Source organism: Tamandua tetradactyla, chromosome 2 (genome assembly GCF_023851605.1).
Source record: "Tamandua tetradactyla isolate mTamTet1 chromosome 2, mTamTet1.pri, whole genome shotgun sequence".
NCBI lineage: Eukaryota > Metazoa > Chordata > Mammalia > Pilosa > Myrmecophagidae > Tamandua > Tamandua tetradactyla.
In genome coordinates, this window is record NC_135328.1 from 193,986,076 (window position 1) to 194,000,994 (window position 14,919).

General features: G+C 46.2%; 2 protein-coding genes across 3 annotated transcripts in view; both read left to right on the forward strand.

Moving 5' to 3' along the window:
- Positions 1-1,127: 1,127 nt before the first annotated feature.
- SPOCD1 (SPOC domain containing 1) lies at positions 1,128-8,467 on the forward strand. Its single transcript, XM_077130482.1, is given in 7 exon segments — positions 1,128-1,177; positions 6,807-6,915; positions 7,003-7,109; positions 7,111-7,369; positions 7,372-7,606; positions 7,609-8,195; positions 8,197-8,467. Coding segments are annotated over 7 exon segments (1,551 nt in total). The 3' UTR covers positions 8,401-8,467.
- The window catches only part of LOC143674592 (SPOC domain-containing protein 1-like), a 29,402-nt gene continuing 20,775 nt past the window's right edge, over positions 6,293-14,919 (forward strand). For both annotated transcript variants that reach the window (XM_077150506.1, XM_077150505.1), the window contains exon 1: positions 6,293-6,359. The gene's annotated coding sequence lies outside the window, so the exon portion shown is untranslated. The remainder of the gene's footprint in view (positions 6,360-14,919) is intronic.

The window sequence follows — 14,919 nt, forward strand, 5'->3', positions numbered from 1 at the left end:
GAGATCCTGATGCCCATTGGCCAGTTGGGATGGTGTATGATAAAAACAGTCCCAGGCAAAAGGGCAAGGGAACCAATTACATTTAGGAACAGAGAAGACAAAGCAGGTTTCACAGATTAAAAAAGGGGCAGATTTTTTTTTTTTAAGGGGCAGATTTTTAATTGTGTTTTGGTCCTTTAAATAAGTTTGGGGCGGGCCGCGGTGGCTTAGCGGGCAAAGTGCTTGCCTGCTATGCCGGAGGACCTCGGTTCGATTCCCGGCCCCAGCCCATGTAACAAATACGGAGAAACAGAATACAATAAAAACAAGAAAATGTTTAAAGATGTTTCCCTTTCTTCCTTCCTTCCTTCCTTCTCTCTGTCTTTCCTTTAAAAAAAAAAAAAAAAAAAAAAAAAAAAAAAAAAAGATTTAAATAAGTTTGTTCACACACACTGAGGATAGCAACTACACCACAATGTTTACAAAGGTTTTCTGGGGCCGGAACTGGCAGGCAGACTCAACAGGGTGGGGGAGGTGGCACTGTTTTTTCCGGGCAGTGGCTGGGGGACAGGGGACAGGGTAGGATCCAAAGTTCAGCATGTCCAGCAGCTCTGAGGTCCCCCCAAGATTCAGGGTTCAGAGGCCCAGGAGGCAGCGGCAGGGGTGAGTGAAGGAAGGGGTCAGCCTGAGTCTCAGCTGCATGTGACATCTGACATCAGTGAGGTCAGAGGCCTCCAACGGAGCAGGAAACACACACGATGAGCCTGCAGCAACTTGTAGTGCCAGAAAGTAAGGAAGTGCTTCAAAACACACACACACAGAGTAATGGGGGCATGCCAGAGAGACACAGGAGCCAACTGAAAGAGCTCCAATGGTCAAAATGGGAACAATTTGAGCAAGAAACTAAAGCAGCATTGGATTATAACCCAAAGTATAAAATAAATATCCGTAAACCCATACTGACATAAATAAACGATTGAATACATGATATAAATAAATGATTGAAAAGAGACGTGGCTCCTGCGTATTATGCCAAATAATTAATGTAGCTGCTGGGCCCTCAAGGAAGGGGAGCATCACTCCCCACTGCTTAAGTGAGGGCTGTGCACAGTGACTTCCTTCCAGACAACAAGGTGGCGAGGGGAGCAATGGAGAGTAACTTCCCAGAGAAAAGACTGGACAGACACGCCTCGGCCAGGTGAGCAGGGCCAGCGTCAGCAGTATGGCTGTGCTGATTTGATGTTTGATTTGATGACCCACTTCTCATAAGCCCAAGCAGCAGCTGCAGTTTCTGCAGCAGTCTCAGCTTCTGTTTACTCCTGATTGCTTCTGCCTGCATCATCGTGAGGAGGGGACCACGAACCTGGGCACTCTGGCCATCTCCCCAGCTGCTAGGAGCTTACAGGCACAGGGACTCCCATTAGTTCAGCCTGGCCCACGGCTTAGGGGTGTAGCCACATTCAATGGTGTCTCAAGAAGGCTCTGTCAGAGCACGGGACCCAGCTAACTTGAAAGTGGCCTGGAGCTGCAAGGAGTAGCAGTGGCCAGGGGCCACAGGCATGAGCCTGGGTGCACGGAGCAACAGTGTCCCAAGGAGGTCCCCCAGAGGAGGCTGGGGGTCAGAGGGACGGCGGCTCCTGGCAGCCTCTGCAGGGTCCTGGTGCCCACGACCCTGAGATGTAGTTCTGTCCATCTTTGGGCAGGGACTGAGCCTTGGGACCCAAACCTGCATGCCCTGTGTTCCAGAGGCTCTTGCCCGGAGTCCCGAGGTCTGTCTCTGGTTTTCTGGTTCATGAGGGCAACGACCAAAAAGACCTTCAACTAAGTGGGGAGGGAGGTGGACCCACCATGAGCAGCTCGTCCCGGCCTGCTGGGTGTTACTGAAGGCGGTGGTGGTGTCCTCTGGTTGAGCAGCCCCACTGTCTTCTGCTGAAGGGCTCTGGGACTTGGGGTGCACAGTGCACAAGCAGCTGGTGGGCAGTGGAGGGGGTGCCTCCCGGGAAGTGTGGCTCTCCTGGCTGGTCAGGGCAGTGGGCCAGCATGGTCTGGGACAGCCTCTGCTTCCCTTTGTTTCCACAGCTGATAAGACGAGGTTGAAGAACGTGCACAAGGCACTCATGGAAAATGAAGCCTCTGCCACCCTTGCACCCCACACCCCCATTCCCGGCAACTTAAGAAGTGAATTAAATCTCCATCTCAGGGAGGCAAAACTGAGGACTTCTGCCCAGTCGAATACATGTCAGAACCCAGTGTTTCTGCTTTTCTGTTCATGCCTGTGGCCTCTGGCCACTGCTAATCTTTGTAGCTCCAGGCCACTTCCTGTGTAGTACAACAGAAGGGGATCCCGTGATCCTGGGGAACAGGCCAGATGAGAGCTACTGGGGCCACAGGGAGGTCTCCTGGCCCTGGGAACTGCCAAGGAAAAGCAGAAAGACTGAGTCAGAAGCCTGAAGGCTTAGGAGAGGGCCAAGGCAAGGCTGACCCAAGGACTGTGGCTGGGAGGACTCAGGGGTTGGACCCCAGGCCCCTGCAATGGGGACAAAGGAAGAGGAGCTGGTAGGAAAGGAACTGGACACAGGTCACATGGCAGGTTGCAGGTGCAGCTGCCCTTCTGGCTCCTCTTGGGAGGGCAGGATGAGGCCCTTTACCTCTGCTGGTGTTCACACTGAGCCCTGGGCATCCACTCCTCACCCTACCCCCCAAATCAGGCCAGTTCCAAGCATCTCAGCAGTGACAATTTCTCTGACATGCCAGCAACATCTCAGCTTCCTCCATTGTTATCCTTATCTCCCCATGATTCTTGGGAACCCGTTTGGTTCTCCCAGATGGGCCCTTGGCTCCTGCTCTTACCTTCTTTATCTTAGACTCTCAGAAATCCAATGTCCTGTAATCTGCTCAGCCAAGTGACTCTCCTACAAAACTTCCCAGCCTCTAAATCCAGCCTGGGGCCTTAGCTCGCAGACTTTCTTGGAGGAAGAAGAAAGGGAAAGAACCATGAAGTTTGAATCACCCACTGGCCTGGGTACCCCTAGGTCCTCAGCCACTCAGCTGGGTGTGCCATCTCCCTCTCTTACAGCTCACAGTGGCAATCCTGGGGTTCGAACTCACTTTGGAGTCCAGCTCCAAAGCCAGTGCTCTTTCTCCAAGAAATCTGGGGAAATTTGGCAGATTATCACTCATGTCACATCACTCTCATGTACTCCCTGATATGATGTGGTGAGAAAACGAGCCACCTGGGGGATACTCTTTTAAAAAACCCAGGCCCCCAGTTTAATCAGGAGAGAAACATCAGACAAACTCAAATGGAGGGGCATTCTACAAAATACTTGACTGGTGCTCCTTAGAAACTTACAGACTAGAGGAGACTTCAGACATGACAGTCAGTGCAGTGTAGCACCCTGCCCTAGATCCAGGAACACAAAGAACACGAGTGGTAAAATGGGTGCAATCCAAATCTAATATGGAGTTTGGTTAATAGTAAGGCACCAACATTTTCTTAGTTGTGACAAATGTAACATGGTAATGTAAGGTGCCAGCAGTGGGGAAACTGAGTGGGGAGCATATGGAACTCCCTGCATTATATTTGCAAGATTTTATAAGACTAAAATTATTCAAAGATTAAAAGTTTATCATAAAAAAAACAAAATACTCTATCCTTGGCTACCATGGTATTGCTCCGTTGTCCTCTTCCTACCTTTCTGGCTGCTTGTGTGTGGCTGTGTGTGTGTGTATTCTTCCTTTCTAAATACCAATTTCAATGTAGCGTAGGTACTGCCTCATTGCATTAGGTGCTGGGAATCAAATGGCAAACAAGGCGGACCCAGTCCTTGGGGGAATATGGTCTCAAACAGGGACTTTGGATTGAGTCAGACTCGAATTTGAACACCAGCCCTGCTGCTCCCCCAAGGCGTGGTCCCAACAAGACCCTGCCTACTTGAACCTCAGCTTTTCTCCTCTGAGAAAAGCAAGTAAGGATACCTATCTTATAGCATTGTTGTGAAGATTAACTGAGATAATGCATGAAAGGTGCCAACCCCTAGGAAATGTGCAATAAATATTTGCTGAAGAAATCACCTCACACTGAATCACGGGTATAGCTGCCCATCTAGTCTCTCTAGTTCTGCCTCTTCCACGGTAGGTGTTTGATGCAAGAAGCAACTGACAGCAAAAAAGTAGGTAAGTCTTGGCGATAAATTTAAATAAGTATTCACCAAAAACACTAAGTAATTATTTTTTATGCCTGTGAAAACCTTTTAGAAAGCTAGAACTAAAATGAAAAAAGGATAGAGGTGGTGCTTGGAATTGAAGGAATGAAAAAATGGGGAGAGAGATACAACATTTATGGGTGGAAAGATGCAATCTTATATTCATTATACATCTAGTCTGTAAATTCAATGAAATTCTAATGTAAATCCCAACAGAATTCTTCAGGGAACGTGAGAAAACGGTTCCACATTTCATGTGGAAGAATAAAGGTATATAGATAGCTAAACGATTATGAAAAATAGGAACCAAGTTGGATAATGGGCGTGCCCCCAAGATATCAAGAGGTATTACAAAGCTATAGAATTAACTCAATGGGATATTGGTCAGGAATAGTCTAGTCGATCAATGGAACAGGACAGAGTCACAAGAAACAAATCTGTGCATTCACAGGAACTAGGTATATATCAGAGGGGTTGTCATGAATCAATGAGACAAACCACAAATAATTCAGTAAATGGCATTGGGCCCACACCTGGGCAAAACCTAATTTCATTTTTCAGGACAGTGAGACATGCAAGAATATCAGGAGACAGAGACGGGCTAGAAAGAAAGGCTGGTTTCCCAAAACAATTCTACCATTTATTAACCTTGGGCAAGTTACTTACTCTTTCTGGGCCTGTTTCCTCATCTGTAAAGTAGGGGGAGCAACAGCACGTGCCTCAGAGACGCGGCGTGAGGGTTAGATGACTGCATAGAGGTCACACGTTCAGGCCAGTCCTCGGCTTACAGGGTTGACCGTCACTGTTCTTTTATCCCAGTAGCACGTGACACTCACACCGCTGTTTCCCTTGTTTTCTGCCCAGTGGTGGGAGCCTCCGATGATCCAAACGGACCAGAACGGTCTTCGGGAGGCCCGGTCTTGTCTCTGCCATCAGGACCTGAACATGTCTTATTGGGAAGTCTTCTCACTTTTTAAAAATTATTTCCTTAGCATCATGCTTGTGGTCGTTGGTGACATCCAATCTCAACTTTTACCTCATTTGCAACCCTGACAACCAGATATGACAACTCTCTGGATTACATTGTACCTTTTTTTAAATAATAAACTTTATTTTTTAGAACAGTTTTAGATTTACAGGAAAATTGTGACGATAGTACAGAGCATTCCCACCTACCCAGCCCCAGTTTCCCTTATTATTAAAATTATCTTGCTTTTCTTTTTATATTCAATATTATGTCTTTGAGATCCTTCTAATTCGGTGCTGTATTCCATTGAATGAATTCCCCTTTCCGTTTGATGGAGATGCTTCCAATGGGTTCCATCAAGCAGCACAGGTGGAGTGAGGCAGAGAGAGTCCCTTTTCCCTCTCAATGAGGCCTCAAATCCTGGGTTCTGTAGGGGAAGTATTTACATAACTGTAATGTTTTAAATGTCATTTGGTTTTCAATATTAAGCATCAGCCTACAGGCAAAGCGTGGCAAACTGAGTGATTTTTACAGGACAAAATGTAGTTGCCATAAACTTTGATGATGCAAAAGTTAAAGCTGAGCTGGAGGAAAGCAGAAGTGGGGAGGAGAAGAGACCAAGGCAAGTTACTTCACACAGGGGAAACTCAGGAGGTACAATCTAAAGAAGCAGCAGACATTTAAGAATATTACACAAACCCCAGGGTGGAGCAATTGGGGAGAGAGAGGAAGCTTTTATTTCAAACTCTTCTGTTTAGCTTGAATACGAACTTTCATCCGCATGAATTATATTTGGGATAATAATAATAATAAATAATTAGGCAAAGAAGTCTACATCTGATTATGAGGGGTTTGAGCACTTTTAGTGACTCTCATCGCCCTGGGATCATGTTTAAATTCTCCGCAGGAATTTAAGGCCCTTAGCCCCACACCAAGTAACCATTTTTCTTTAGGGCTCCCACCCCCACTCCGGATTCCACTCAGAGCCCGGGAGTTGGCACCATCTCCAGGAAGCCCTCGGGAGGAAGCGCGCGCGCCCCCTGCCGACTCAAGATGCCAGCGCGCGGGGGTGGGGGGGTGGGGGAGCCGCCCTCTACGCATCATCAGGGCTCCGCCCCCATCTCTCGCTGCGCTCCACGCGTCCCGTGATCCCAGCCCCTTCCCGGTGTGAGGGTGGGGTCCGGGGAGGGGGAGCCGGGAGATTCCAGGTGAGAGCCGCTCTGCTGGTAGGGGCCCTGTTCTCAGGGCAGTGGGGGGCTGTCTGGGTCAAGCCTGGGAACCTGGGTGGGGAGCCTATGAGAACCGGCCCCACGAGAGGGCCAGGGGAGAAAGGATGGGAATTTGTCCCATTCAGTGTCTGCTGGGTGCAGAGTGGTTTAGAGCTGCACTTGAAGTTGTGGGAGGAAGCCGGGCTCCTCCACTTCTTATTTGTGTGTCCTTGGGTAAGTCATTTAATGTCTCTGAATCTGTTCCTCACCTGGGGTTGAAATGAAATAATCCACATCAGTAAGTAATCCATAAATGGTAACTGCTGCTCTGATATCTCATTTCAGCAAAGGTGTAAACTCTCAGGCATGGGAAAACCTTAAAGGTTGCTGTAGCTCAACCCCTTTGGAGGCAGGACTCGCCCCCCACCCCACCCCCACCCCACCCAGTTCCTGGGCATTGACCCAGGCCCTGCCAGGGTGCCGAGGCCTCAAGAGCAGGCAGGACCTGAGGATACGGCCTGGTAGGGAGGTGGCCCCCCAGATTCCCACTGGCCTGGTGAGTCTGGAGTGGGCTGGCGATCAGACCCTCTGTGATTACATCCCCTGCCACTGTCGCCTTACAGGACCTGCGTTTCTGCTTTAGAGGGCCACAGAGGGCTCCAGCACAGAGGACATTGGTCTAAGTCCCCTTCACAGCTGTATGCTTTTCCAGCAGGACAGGGAAGGGGCCAGCTCTGTGCCAGGCCTGACACTGCACCTGAACTCAGGGGGGCTGGCAGGTTTGGACTGGCAGCAGGAAGAGAGGCCTCAGGGAAGAGGCCCATCAAGATGCCAGCTCCCAGGCAGGGGGTACTTCTGGGGCCAGCCAGGGGGCTGAGGGCTCTGACACTGAGGTCCATTTAGGGGTCCTGGAGCTGCAAGCCATGGCCCCGAGCCAGGATGCAATTCCTGGCCCCAGGCTCCACCTCCAGGTTCCACCTCCAGGTTCCAGCAGTGCTGGCTCAGGGAACCCAGGCTTCCAAGAAACCTCCAGGTTTCTCTGAAGGACCTCTTAGCTGAAAGCTGGCCCAGGAATCTTTGTAGCATGTCTGTGAGTCTCCCAGAGAGAGCTCTGGTTAGCATGGAGAGGGTGGAGGGAATGGAGGAGGTAAGCTGCCCCAGGTCCAGAGAGACCAGAGAAGATGGGGTGAGTTCTCGAGGGTGTGATGGAAAAAGCCCCACCCGCAGCAAAGAGGAGTCCCCTGAAAGGGCCTGCCATTCTCCCTGGACCCAGCCACTGCAGGGGCAAGAAAGAAAAGCAAAATGTGTGAGGCCCTTTCAGAGGGTGGGGAGGGAACTGGTGGCTTTTTGTGGCTCGGTCAGTGCCCTCATGGGGACAGCCCCCAGTCTGAGGGAGGCCTCCCTGAAGACACTCACATGGAGTCTGTGGGAGGCGCTCACAGTCCTCTCTCTCCTACTTGGTCTGGGCCTGGAGATCCAGGTAGAAATTGGGTGGCAAGAGCCCTGCCCACTGCGGGGAGTGGGGTCCAGCCAGGCAGCCCCTGTAGCCTTGCTGGGCTCCTGCTGCCCAGTAGAGGGGAGTCTGTCTGGTCAGCCCCACAGGCTCCTCCACAGAGCCCTGCGCTGTGCCAGGGAGTATCTGGAGAGGCTTCTGCAGAGCAGCGAGAAGCTGAGCACACCGTAGGGGCTGGCAGTGACGGTGGCCCTGCCCCTTCACACAGCCAGCAGGAGCTGAAGGTCAAGGATCAGCCAGTGTCCAAGGGCAGATGGGGGCCAGGACCTCCTACTCCTTCGGACACCCGTGACAGCTCCCCAGACCTCTCAGCTGGCCTCAGCTGCCCCCCTGGAGCCTGGAGCCAGCAACGCCTGCTCGTGCTCTCGCAGGGGCCAGAGAAGGTCTAAGTGTGCGAAGAAGTTGAGGAGGGGCCTGATGTCCCATGCCCAGGCACAAGGCACAGACAGAAGCTCAGGCAACTCCAACCTGGACCAGTCAGAGGAATCCAGCCCAGGAGGCTGCCCCAAACTGGTAAGCTGCGTCTGAGAAGTTTGGAGAGGATGGGCCAGGCCGTTATCTTCTAGCACTGTGCTTGGTGGTGCAGCTAAACAGAGCTAAGCTACACAGGCTTTTAATGGACATTGCCCCTCATGCCCATTTTATAGATGAGTACACAGAAGCCCACCAAGGTCAGGAAAGAGGAAAGAAACTACATTTACAGAACTCCTATGAGAGGGTCATTATCTTTTAGAGTCAGTGAGTCCTGGGTTCAAATGTTGCCTCTGCGCACTTCCTCACTGAATGACCTTCGGATGCTGTTTAACCTCTACATTTCCTCGTCTGCGAGAAAGGGGATGCTGAGTCAAACCTCATCAAGTTGTTTTGAGGACTGAATGAGATTATGGTGTAAAAGTATTATAAGGCATAAGGTCAATCGCTGAATTCATTTTACTTTGCTTTTCCTTTAGTATTAGCGAGAGCCCTTTGAGATAGTCATTAGCCGCATATTCTGGAGGGGAAAACTGAGGCTCAGGGAGGTTAACAAACTTCTCCACGCTCACACAGCTACAGAGTTAGTGCCAGCCATGTTCTTTAAATCCATCAGTTATACACCAAGGGGAGAAGATGGCATTACTCATTTTTGATGTGTGTTTCTCACAGAGTTAAATATTTGCCACATTTATTGAATATGTATTATGTTCTGGGCACCAGATTTAATCCTTACATGCAGCCCAGAGAGGTAGGGCAATGGGCCCAACATCACACAGTTGGTAAATGACAGAGCTAGGAAGCAAACCCGGGCAGCGTGTCCTGACAGCTTGCTGCACTGGCTAGTATTGAATCTGCCATGTTATATTTATGGTAGTAATAGCACTCGGTTTTCAGAATATGTGCTGGGTACAGTGTCAAATGCATTGTCTTGTTGTCTTTGTTACAACTTTATGAGGTTGACACTGTGGATACATACCCGCTTTACTGACGTGAACAGTGAGGCTAGAGAGGTGAAATGTCTCAAAGCCAAAGAGCAAATAAGTAGCAGAGCAGGGATAGCCTGTGTAAATTACGACTCTTTGGAACTATAATTACGTTAAAATGCTATTCCATGGTCTTTGTAAATTCACTCAAAAACATTGATTTTGAAGGTGCATCTGAGCTATAGTTTTTTTGTTTGTTTGTTCTGTTTTTTTATATATTTTTTATTTTTTATTTTTATTTTTTTCTCTATATCATTTTATTTCTTTTTCTGTTGTCTTGCTATTTCTTTTTCTAAATCGATGCAAATGTACTAAGAAATGATGATCATACATCTATGTGATGATATTAAGAATTACTGATTGCATATGTAGAATGGAATGATTTCTAAATGTTGTGTTAGTTAATTTTTTTTAATTAATAAAAAAACATTGATTTTTTTCCTAATAAAAAGGGAATATGTGTTTATCACAGAAAATAAAAAAGAAGATAAAATCCCCATAGTACCACATCCAGAGCTAACTCTTGGTGACATTTTGGTATACATCCTTTTCCTATGGATATGCACTGACAATGGAATCTTATATATCTATTTTTTTCATAGATATCTAATTTTATAACTGCTTTTTTTGGAGTACTTTACATTTTATCATACTTAATTTGTTAACAGAATGAGGAAGCCCCTGTGCCACCTCTGCTTTTCCTTTGGAGATAACCACGGTTAACACAAGGGCCCTTCCTCTCCTCTGTCATGAACTTAGGTACACGTATGCAGATCTGTGCATTGAGCCTTTCTGTATATATATATATATATATATATATATATAGGCTCATACTAACCCTTATTGTTCTGGGAGTGCATTTTATTTATTTTTTTAGAATCCATAGTATTTGAAGATCTTTCCAAGTCAGTACATATTGTTCCGCCGAGCCTGTGCTTTCCCTGAACCCTGCGTCACAGCTGTCAGAGACGTATTTTTCCCAGCCATAGAGTGCTGAAAGGACGAGAGGATGGGCTGTGACTTCCTTTTCTCATTTCCAACTGCTGTTTCCAGGCTGACTGACCTTAGGCAGGTGGCCCTATGTGTAGTCCTCTCACCTGCAGGAGAGGGGTATTAAAAGTACTCACTCACCATGCAGTGTCGAGAACAAACGAGATGCCACGTGTCTGCCATTTAGCACAGTGCCTGGTACCAGGAAAAGTACTCAAAACCGCCGTACCGTTCTGTCCTTCTGTCGGGAATGCAGGGGTGAACATCCTTACACATCTGATTATTTACTTGGACCAGATCCCCAGCAGTGGGTCTCCTGGGTTGCAGAAGTGGAGGGTCTGCCTGAGCTTGGTGGTGGAAGCAGGTTCCTGCTTGTCTTGACTGATAGTAGCTCTCACCACCAGGCCTCTTCCTGGATTTTATGGCACAGCCGGCTTCTTATAGCTTCCCAGACAACCCGTTGCCTTGGCAACGGTCGCCAGCTGTGGGAGAACTGAGGCTAGGCTGTGACAGGAAAAGGCGCGTGATTGGGGACAGGGCCGAGTGGGGAGTAAGCAAATATGGGCAAGTGTGGGCATATTCACCAGCTGGCCAGGGCCTCTTTAAGCCTTAGCATCTTCCCCTGGAGGTAGCCTGTACCGTGACAGTGGAAGGACCAACAGGTTCCAGATCAGGCTCTGCCTCTTATGACAGGTGTGACTCTAGACAAGAGATGTCACTTCTCTGAACCTTAGTTTCCTTTTCTATTAAATGGGAAGAATCAGCTGGGCCCCCAGAACTCTGAGAGTCTGAAATGAGAGGTTATATTCTTTTCACTTGAAATGGACTCTTGGAGGGGGAGGGATGGACGGGATGAGACAACTTGTCTGTCTTGGGCTCTGTAGTGTCCTCTGAGGTCTGGAGCGGCTTTGTGGGGCAGGGACAGCAGGGGGAGCTGTCTGCAGCTGCAGAGTGTCGGGAGGGGCCAATTTGAGGGTGAGGGTCGGGGAGCAAGTCTTCCCTGCAGATGGGTAGCCTAAAATAGCTCTTTTTATTGAGTGCTTACTGTATACCAGGAGCTTCACATAGGTTCTCTCATTTAATCCTCTCAAAAGTCAGTGTTAATGCCCTCATTTACTGAAAAAGAAAACTGGGATTCAGAGAAATTAAGTGACTCACTCAGGGTCACACAGCAAAGCAAGTGTTAAAGCCAGTGTGAGTCTAGGCCTGCATGATTCAGAGTCCGTACTCCGAGCCAGGTGCCAAAGGCCTGGCTCAGGGACTTGGGTTTTTATGGGACTTTATCATAGTTTGTCCACCAGCAGCTCCCCAGGGATCTCACAGTTCAGTGAGGGGAAATAAAGCAGGTAACCAGAATCCCAAAACAGACTGAAATCTTAGTGAACCCTGGCTGCCCAGAGGGCAATTGAGTCTGCTCTGAGACAGGACGGAGAGAAGAAGGGGCCTGTCTGAGCTCAGTCTGGTCAAGGGAAATAGCCATTCAGCAGGCAGAGAAGGTAGGAAGGTCATATTAGGAAGAGGGCAGAGCATGTGCAAATGAACAGAGGCTGGGGCTGCTAGGAGTATTATAGGAGTAGAGTGGTAGGTGGGAAGGGGTCAAGAGGGGAAGAGTGAGGTGGGAGAGATCAACAAGGACAAGACTGAATGGAAATGGGGAGACTGGGCTTTGGTCAGTGGTCAGGACTCAGTTTGGGGATGTGTCTCTCCTGGGTAGGATCCAAGAAGCCATATAAATACCAGCATTTACAGAGAGCTTGCTGTGTCCCCAGCACTGTTCTAAGAGCCTTGAACCATTATCCTCTTATCAACACTATGAGGTATATTATCAGTATTATCCCCATTTTACTGTTGAGACAACTGAGGCAAATAGAGTAACTTTCCCAAGATCACATTGCTCCTGAATGTAGGAAGCAAGTATCCCATTGCATGAATATGCCACATTCTCTGTTGACTCCATATGGACCTTTGGGTTGTTTGCAGTCTTTTGCTATTTCATATGGTGCTGCTATAACAGTCTTGTTACTGTTTCTTGGTACAAATGGCAAGAGTATCTCCAGGGAATATTCCTACGAGCGGGAGTGCCAGGTTATAGGATATACGTGTCTTCATCTCCACTTAAACAGTGCCAGATTTTTCTAAAGTGGTTACAACAGTTTATACTCCCACCAGCAGTGAACAAATGGATCCGTGGCTTCTAACTTCTCCAACACTTTATATTATCAAATTTCCATTTTTGCTGAAATGGACATATGCTGTGTTGTCTCAATGTACTTTTTTTTTTTTATTAATTAAAAAAAATTAACTAACACAACATTTAGAAATCATTCCATTCTACATATGCAATCAGTAATTCTTAATATCATCACATAGATGTATGATCATCATTTCTTAGTACATATGCATCGATTTAGAAAAAGAAATAGCAAGACAACAGAAAAAGAAATAAAATGATAATATAGAGAAAAAATAAAAATAAAAATAAAAAATACAAAAATATATAAGAAAAAAAAACTATAGCTCAGATGCAGCTTCATTCAGTGTTTTAACACAATTACATTACAATTAGGTAGAAATTAGGTAGTATTGTGCTGTCCATTTTTTTTTTTTTTTAGAAATCATACCATTCTACATATGCAATCAGTAATTCTTAACATCATCACATAGATGCATATCATCGTTTCTTAATACATTTGCATCGGTTTAGAAGAACTAGCAATATAACCGAAAAAGATATAGAATGTTAATATAGAGAAAAAAATAAAAGTAATAATAGTAAGAACAAAACAAAACAAAACAAAACAAAACAAAAACCTATAGCTCGGATGCAGCTTCATTCAGTGTTTTAACATGATTACTTTACAATTAGGTATTATTGTGCTGTCCATTTTTGAGTTTTTGTATCTAGTCCTATTGCACAGTCTGTATCCCATCAGCTCCAATTACCCATTATCTTACCCTGTTTCTAACTCCTGCTGGACTCTGTTACCAATGACATATTCCAAGTTTATTCTCGAGTGTCGACTCACATCATTGGGACCATACAGTATTTGTCTTTTAGTTTTTGGCTAGACTCACTCAGCATAATGTTCTCTAGGTCCATCCATGTTATTACATGCTTCATAAGTTTATCCTGCCTTAAAGCTGCATAATATTCCATCGTATGTATATACCACAGTTTGTTTAGCCACTCGTCTGTTGATGGACATTTTGGCTGTTTCCATCTCTTTGCAATTGTAAATAACGCTGCTATAAACATTGGTGTGCAAATGTCCGTTTGAGTTTTTGCCCTTAATTCCTTTGAGTACATTCCCAGCAATGGTATTGCTGGGTTGTATGGCAATTCTATATTCAGCTTTTTGAGGAACCGCCAAACTGCCTTCCACAGTGGTTGCACTATTTGACATTCCCACCAACAGTGGATAAGTGTGCCTCTTTCACCGCATCCTCTCCAGCACTTGTCATTTTCTGTTTTGTTGATAATGGCCATTCTGGTGGGTGTGAGATGATATCTCATTGTGGTTTTGATTTGCATTTCTCTAATGGCCAGGGACATTGAGCATCTCTTCATGTGTCTTTTGGCCATTTGTATTTCCTCCTCTGAGAGGTGTCTATTCAAGTCTTTTTCCCATTTTGTAATTGGGTTGGCTGTCTTTTTGTTGTTGAGTTGAACAATCTCATTATAAATTCTGGATACTAGACCTTTATCTGATATGTCGTTTCCAAATATTGATTCCCATTGTGTAGGCTGTCTTTCTACTTTCTTGATGAAGTTCTTTGATGCACAAAAGTGTTTAATTTTGAGGAGTTCCCATTTATTTATTTCCTTCTTCAGTGCTCTTGCTTTAGGTGTAAGGTCCATAAAACCGCCTCCAATTGTAAGATTCATAAGATATCTCCCTACATTTTCCTCTGTTTTATGGTCTTAGACCTAATGTTTAGATCTTTGATCCATTTTGAGTTAACTTTTGTGTAGGGTGTGAGATATGGGTCTTCTTTCATTCTTTTGCATATGGATATCCAGTTCTCTAGGCACCATTTATTGAAGAGACTGTTCTGTCCCAGGTGAGTTGGCTTGACTGCCTTATCAAAGATCAAATGTCCATAGATGAGAGGGTCTATATCTGAGCACTCTATTCGATTCCATTGGTCGATATATCTATCTTTATGCCAATACCATGCTGTTTTGACCACTGTGGCTTCATAATATGCCTTAAAGTCCGGCAGTGTAAGACCTCCAGTTTCGTTTTTTTTCCTCAAGATGTTTTTAGCAATTCGGGGCACCATGCCCTTCCAGATAAATTTGCTTATTGGTTTTTCTATTTCTGAAAAATAAGTTGTTGGGATTTTGATTGGTATTGCATTGAATCTGTAAATCAATTTAGGTAGGATTGACATCTTAACTATATTTAGTCTTCCAATCCATGAACACGGTATGCCCTTCCATCTGTTTAGGTCTTCTGTGATTCTTTTAACAGTTTTTTGTAGTTTTCTTTATATAGGTTTTTTGTCTTTTTAGTTAAATTTATTCCTAGGTATTTTATTCTTTTAGTTGCAATTGTAAATGGGATTCGTTTCTTGATTTCCCCCTCCACTTGTTCAT